Source organism: Diuraphis noxia, unplaced genomic scaffold, assembly GCF_037042655.1.
Source record: "Diuraphis noxia isolate RWA-SAM2 unplaced genomic scaffold, SU_Dnox_SAM2 contig0001, whole genome shotgun sequence".
NCBI classification, from domain to species: Eukaryota; Metazoa; Arthropoda; class Insecta; order Hemiptera; family Aphididae; genus Diuraphis; species Diuraphis noxia.
The window spans coordinates 103162574-103170899 of NW_028301711.1; the positions used below are offsets into that span (position 1 = coordinate 103162574).

At 28.2% G+C, this 8326-nt stretch overlaps 1 protein-coding gene across 1 annotated transcript; it reads right to left on the bottom strand.

Moving 5' to 3' along the window:
• Positions 1–4223: 4223 nt before the first annotated feature.
• LOC149062999 (uncharacterized) lies at positions 4224–5765 on the bottom strand. Its single transcript, XM_089215476.1, has 2 exons — positions 5434–5765; positions 4224–5184 (listed from the first exon to the last, which is right to left on the bottom strand). Exons 1-2 carry the CDS (start codon positions 5763–5765, stop codon positions 4290–4292), a joined length of 1227 nt encoding a protein of 408 aa, XP_089071602.1. The 3' UTR covers positions 4224–4289.
• Positions 5766–8326: the final 2561 nt, after the last annotated feature.

Below are 8326 nucleotides of genomic sequence, written 5' to 3' on the forward strand. Positions count from 1 at the left end.
TTATTTCCCGATGTATTACTATTTCCGTTTAAATTTTGTTTTTCTAAATCTTTTTGTAATTTTTCCATTTGTAAGTTAGCATTATGTTCCATTTCCTCATCTTTTGCGAATTGCATAGCAGTTTCTAACGTTTTCGGATCCCTAGCTTTTAGTGCTAAATTTAAATGTTTCGGTAAACCGTTTACAAAAATTATTAATGCTTGATTTTTAAGTTGTTTTTTATATACTTTGCTTTCCTCTTCTGTCATATCTTTCGAACCTTCCTTACATAATTTATAAAATAATTCCTCAACTCGTCCTGCGAAACTGGTTACGTCCTCATTTTCTTTCATACGCGCGAAATTTAATCCTATTGTTAACGTTCTCTCAGATGCTCTATGTTCAAATGCTCCCTTTAAAATTGACTTTATATCCTCCCATTTTTCTGTGTCCCTATATTTTGTTGCCTCTAGTGCATTACCTGCTAATTTCGAGTTTATTATTTTTATTAATAATGGTAAATTACTTTTATCTACCGATTTTACCGCGATATCACATGTATTAATAAATTCCGATACATTCTTTGCTCCTGTACACACCGGAATCAAAGCTGTGGCTTTATCTATATCCATTTCAGCCATTGTTTTTATTTTTTTCGTTCGAGTTATGTTTGGTAATTGTACGTGTACTACCCCTTTGTCAGTTCGTAAACCTGTTCGTTTCTTTATTGTACTATCACTATCACTTGCTGGACTTAAAGACTTAAAAGTTAAATTTAAAAATTCTTTATCTTTAACTGCTCTTAAATATTTTTCCCTATCACAATCTTGTGAATATTTATACTCTTCTGGTATATCTAAATTAATTAATGTTTGTTCTGTTTTAACGATATTTGTCTTTGTTTGGACTACTACAGCCCCCTCGTTGCTGTCTACTTGAACACCTACGTCTCTAGTTTCGTCGTCAGATGTTACTAATATGCTTCCTGTCAAAATATCTTGTATTTCCCCTGAATTTTTATTCATCAATATATTTTTTTATTCATTTAAACTTTGAAAAATAATTTTATTTATTTCATAAAAATAACATTTATTCTTCCCTCAATAACTTTCTAATATTTATTCTTATTTATTTATTCAACTATATAATATTTAATATATTTTATTTTCTAAATACCTTTATTCTCAACTTCGATTTCTATACTCAATATTACTTTTATTATTTATTCGATTCCGTAACACGTTATTTATTATATAAAAAAAAATCGTGTTCCGCGATGTTTTTGTTTTATATTACGTATTTATTTTATATCAGTTTTACTATAAACTGCACTCACACTAACGCATTAATTATATCATTACTACTATTAAATATTACGCCTCTATGTTATAATTATTTATCTTTTGGTTAATTACTCCAAATAAAATAATTAAATTAATATATCGCAAAACTTATTTATTATTATTTTTATTAAATCTTAATTAATAATTCTAATTCAAATTTATTTAAACTATTATAACTTATTCTAGACTACTTTAATTTATTTATTATACTATTTTTACTTAATGTGGACTATATTTATCTAATATTATATATTATTTTATATCTAATATTATATACTATTTAAATCTAATTCGAACCGGTTCTAAAATTACTTTCTTTCACTTCAAAATTTTATTTCTTATTATTCTCAATTATTTTCTCTATACTTCAATTATTCATTTACCATTTATCATTTATCATTTATCATTTATCATTTATCATTTATCATATATCATTTATCATTTATTCATCATTTTTCTATAATTTCCTTTTTACTATATATTCAATATCTATTCTCAATAAACTGTGCGCGCACACATTATATATATCTTTTTCAACAAAATCTCATAATTATTCTCAATATTTATTCATAAAACTAAGGACTTATTTTCTCGCCTTTTCTAAAATTCCAAATTAATTCTCAATTATCAACATATAAGGTCTTACCTCTTGCCTTCCAAAAAAATCACTATTATTTATTTCAATTACTATATATCATAAGGTCTTACCTCTTGCCTTCTCAAAAAATCACAATTATCAATATCCCAATTACTTTATAATCTAAGGTCTTATTTCTTGCCTTACTAAAAATCTCAATTATTCTCAATTATTTATATATATATATATATCTTTTAATATTCTTCAAATTTATCAATTCACTTATTTTCATTTATCAATACTCAATTATTTCTCATTAAATTATTTCTCGTTATAACGTTATCTTTTTATTTTATTTTACCTAGGTTTTTTTTTTTTTTTGCCTGTTTATTTTATTATATTATTAATCAATAATATTCATTAAACGTATATATATTATCTGAGTTAATCATTTAATTTATATTTATATATAAAAATAATATATTTATGAATTTAATGTTCTAATGGTGGTGTAGGTGCACACACCAAAAGTGTTTTATACGATAGATCCTAAAAAATCTAAAGGAGACGCGACCCCACAAAGCTTACAAAAACATTCTCTTAAATACTACACAAAAATTATAACTCACAATACTGTCGTCTTCGTATTTTGGTTCATCTTGACTGAAGCTGATTTTCCTGCGCTATCGACTGTTGACCTCTACGTAGATTCTTTTGACCCTCGGAGTTGTTGGAAAGTGATCAGTTCCCCAACGTTGATTCTGTCGAACTGCCTCCGTGAAATTCTTGACTCGAAGTTGTGGAATTTTTCAAAATTTTCGAAAAAATTTATTTTTTGCGAAAAATTCTGCTTTTTCTCCTCTTGAATTTTTTGATGTTCTTCTTAGGGTTCCGTACTCGACTGCGCCAGATGTAGTGATCACGTCGCCTACAGGTATCAGTAGTCAAGGATGATGGTTGGAAGGTGACTCTTGAGTTAATTACACAACGTAGAATTCTTCTTAATTAGATTAATTGTTTATTTATTGTGATAAAACATATATTTATTTATAACATGAAAGCTGAATGTAAGTTAAATATTCTGAATGATAGAATAAATTCGGTGTGATTCGAATATTTTCTAAGTTCAAAATATTGTTTGTAAGAAATTTTTCGAAGTCCAATGAATTAATTTAAACAACAGACTGGCGTGAAGGTGCTCTGGCTAGTCTGGTCAAGTCGCGTCTGAATACAGGCCGTTTCGGGGTCCCTTATATAGTGCTACCCTCTACTCCCCATAGTCTACTTGCTCTTGTCGCTGTTCTCACGGATGTGGTAAAGTTATCTAGATTGACGGAAATGCCACTCGCCCACGTACGAGCTAAATGCGTATCCCATGCGGCTACAGACTTCGATAATTTATATTATTATTAACATTATTATTATTATGAAAAAATATACATTATAATAATACATTATGACATTGTTTCTTGTAACTTTTGTAATGATGCATAATCCCACATCCTGTGCATACCTATCAACGATCTTTCATAGTCGTCTAACCACATGATTACGTGTTGCCCTAACGTTAATGATTTCCACGAGATGCTTTCTCTCTTATAATTACAAAGTTGGTCGCATCCTACCCTATCTTGGTTCGGCTGGTACCTAGTTGACCGTGAACTAAACAATGCGGGACGCTAGTCCATAGCACCATTAAAAAAATTGAAGAGCAGAACCAGCTTCTTTTAGATGCTGAAAATAAAAGAAATGAAGATGACGAAATTGATTTGTTTTTTAAAAGTGTAGCTTTAAGTGTTAAAAAATTACCCAGAATAGCTATAAAAGAAGCTAAATTCAGAGCATTAAATATGGTAAATGAACTTGAAGACAAATATGGTGATCATTCACATCAAACAATACCAGCTTTCTACCCAATTCAACCAAATTATAACCTTGAGTTTTCTAATTCTGGTACGCCGTCACCTGCAATATCATACTCGATGACAGATACTCAAAGTACACCGTCGCCAGTATCATACAATATAATGCCACATACTCAAGTCACGCCCTCCGCTTCACCTGACTTATTTCAAACATCAATTGCAAATACTTCTTCATTGTCATTAGCACCTTTCGACAACTAGATATAAGGTAAAAATAAGATACAAATAGTTTTAATTTAAACTATGTATTTAAAAAGCACATAAGCATAATACTTTTTTTTATTTAATGAATTTAGTTCTTACAAAAAATATGTCGAGTAGACTATAACAATTTTAAAAAATACATGTTAAAGTAATTAATACATTTTTCATGTAATATTTATTTGATACCTAGTAAAATACAAAGGACAATTTTTTTATCAAACAGTATTTAAATATTATTTTTCACTAAAAATATGTAAACATCTACCAGTTTAATGCACCTTCGTTGTTGAAAAAATGTTTAAATTGATCTCTCACCTTGAATCCTTCCATGTTAAAAAATCCACCTCCTGCACTGATTTCCAACATATTGTTGGTTGGTGCAGTTTGTTCACAGTCGTATTCATAAAATGGTTTATTATTTTTTTCCAAGTATCCGTCTCTCAGCATATTATGTAAACAACATGACACCCATATTAAATTATCACATGTTGTAGTTTGAACATTTATAGGCTGATAAAAAACTCGAAACACTTGACTTAACAACCCAAACGCATTTTCGGTGACACGCCTTGCTCGGCTTAGTCTATAATTAAATGTTTTTTTTGATACATCTTCTCTACTTGATTTTTTAGAATATGGTTTCATTATATGAGTGTGTAAACGAAACGCTTCGTCACCTACAATTACGTGTGGAACTACAATATTAGAACCGGGGAGAAAGCTTTCTTCTGGAAATCCAAATGATCCGTTTAAAATTCGCTGCCCTATGTCAGATTTAAGGAAAATACTACTGTCTCCTTCCTTTCCGTAGGAACCGATATCAACAATCACAAATTTATAATTGGCATCAACCATCGCCAAAAGTACAATAGAAAAAAAATCTTTGTAATTGTAGTATAAAGATCCCGAATTCTGTGGACACCGTATACGTATATGTTTACCATCAATACCAAGTATACAGTTAGGAAAGTTCCATTTATAACAAAATTCTTCAGCCTTTTTTTTAAAATCAATTTGGCGTGGGTCTGGCAAAAAAATTGGAACTAGTTTATGTTTTAAAACTGTTAAAGTTTGCTTTACTATTATGCTAATATAGTCGTGACATATTCGAAAACCAAATGACAGCGATCGAAATGATTCTCCAGTAGCCATATACCTATAAAAAGTGAATGATATTGATACATATATTTATTTTAAATTATTTTATTACGGTATTTAGTAAAACCATTACAATTTACAACAAACAATGAGCACGTCTTTATCAAATATTTATATACGGTAAAATTGTATAACCACAAAAACTTAATGTCTAATATATAACATTATGTATAACTTTATAAGTTAGGTAACTAATGATGATTGATACAAATACGTATGACAAGTTTATATTATACTAGTAGCTCACCTTAAAGTAACTGCCAATTTTTCTGAAGCTGTAATTGGTTCTTTCACTCGATTGTATGGTTCTTTCGATAATTCTACCTCAACAAGTGATAACAAGTAATCGAATTGTATTTTGTTAACACGGAAAAACTCGCGAAATTTCGTTTCGTCATTCGACAAATGTCTATTTATTAAAATTTCAAAGAATCCCTCTGTTTTTCTATTGATAAATAAGTCATTCACTTTTTGTCTCTTTTTATAACGTGTAATTAATAATTCATCATCTTCTTCTTCTTCTTCAAGTAAGAGTAATATAATTTTATTATTATTAGTTATTATATTAGTGATACTCATATTGCAACTAAAAAATAATGAAACACAAAATACGTCTTCACGGCGAGAACACTGAGACGATACAAAATATAATGTAGACTAATTGTTGGTCTCGGCGACCAGTCGCGCCTGGGAAACCAGCACGCACCAACGACAGGTCGTAGCGACCGATCGCGGCGACCTGTCGCCGAGACCGGTCGCGTCTAGGAAACCGTACCTTTACAGTAAATTGGATAGGTGTAGGCGCCCACCTATCTAGTTCTACTGAAAAACTGTAGTTGACGATCAACAACACTTGGATAATTTCTCCCTCCCACGATAGCTTTACAGATATCTGTAAAAGAGTTCCGGCCTCCTTTTTTCATAACGGGTATCTGTAAAGCTGGGAATGATTTTACCGATTTTTTGCATTTTTTTTCAGATTTTTTTTTTCAATTGAAAATATTTGTTATTATTATTATTATTAAATATTTTAAAGTCTGATAATTCATTTAATAATTGATATTATCAAGTCGGAACAGCACAGATATTATTTATATACTTATCTACACTATATACTAAAAGTTTACCCCTCACTTCATATTTTTGATTTAAGTATAACTCCGATGCTATTTATGTTAGAATGTTCATGTTTTGATTAAACATTTTTAATTTTAATTCTCTTTAAGTCCCCCTCAAAGTCTGATAGTCTAAAACCATTTCCAAAGATTTTTGAAAAAATTTCTATAATATAAAATGAGCGATGAATTATTACAAACTATACATTGCCTTAAATGTAAAAAAAGAACAAACAATTTTAATCCTATTAAAATTCAAACAGTTAATGGTCGATGGAGAATTTCAACAAAATGTTTGGATTGTAAAACAAATAAAAGTAAATTTACAACATCATCTGAAATTGAACAACCCGTCACCAATAAATCTATAAATCAAAATATTTCAAATAATACAGACAAATTTTTATTAGCTAAAGAACTTCATAAACCGGTCAGATTAAGATTTCCTAAAAGAAGGATTATCACTAAAGGTATTGATGATCTATGGGCTGCTGATTTAGTTATAATGAGAAATTATTCAAATGAAAATAAAGGTTATTGTTATATAATTACTGTTATAGATACTTTTTCAAAATTTGTATGGGCATTACCACTCAAAAATAAAGATGGTATTAGTGTTTCAAAAACATTTGAAAAAATAATAAAACAAGCTAAATCACAAAAACATCAACCACCAAAATTACTACATGTTGATAAAGGCTTGGAGTTTGTAAATAAACATTTTAAACAAACTTTGGAAAAATATAATATTCATATGTATCATACTCAAAACGAAGAAAAATCTGCAATTATTGAGCGATTTAATAGAACATTAAACGGAAAAATGAGAATAAAATTTGAAATGCAAAAATCTAAAAAATGGTTTAACATTTTACAATCTTTAATAGATGAATATAATTTTGATGATATACATAGATCTATTGGTATGAAACCTTGTGAAGTAAATAAATCTAATGAAGACCTTGTTCTACGCAAATTATTTTATACAAAAAACAAACCTAAATTAAAAATAAAATTTAGCGTGGGTGATAGAGTCAGAATAAAAGCATATAAAAAAACATTTGCTAATAAATATAGTAATAATTGGACAACAGAAATATTTATAGTTAATGAAATTTTAAACACAAATCCTATAACCTATAAAATTATAGATTTAAATAATGAAGAGGTTGAAGGGAGTTTTTATAACGAAGAGATGCAAAACACAATATTTTAAATAGAATTTTTAATAAAAATTATTTTTATTAAATTAAAATAACCTGACGTCCCTAAAATTAGGGAACGTCCTTAGTTAAAGGAAGTGATATCTATAATAGTCAGTTTACTGAGTGGTCTAAAATCGTGACCGGAAAAACCGATCACGATTATTCTATTAAAAAAATAATATTCTATATAATAAAGAATGGAAAATAAAAAAATTGAATCTTTAGTTAAAGAAAATGTTAACAATAATAAAATGAATAAAAAATTTACATATCCTCCTAAAACTTGTGATAAATGTAATTTAACAGTTGGTTGTAAAAATTGGGCTGCTCATTTGAAATCTATTCGCCATCAAAAAAATGATATAGATCAAACAATTGTACCTTTTAGATTTAATAAAACATACAAAGGTATACCAATTAACCAAGAAAAACAAAAAAATTATAATTATTTGAAATTAATGCAAAATGATATAAAAAAAAGTATACAAAAAAATAAATGTTATGTGAAATTTTGTGCTTTTGAATTCTATGAAAATTCTGAGAGTGTTAAATATACTCTAAATAAAATTCCAATTGAAGGAAATATTTTCATTATTAGTCAAGGAGATGTTGATTTTGGAAATGGAAAGCCTTATGTTTCTAAACTATTACATTCACCAACTTGGTTAGAACTTTGTAAAATAGCTAATGAACAAATTATTGCAACAGGTGATTATAATCACTATTATCTAGATAATATTTGTGTTGTTCAAGATTTAGAAAATATTAAAATGTGTGAATTTAGTATGGGATCTTAATATTATTTAAAATATATTCATAA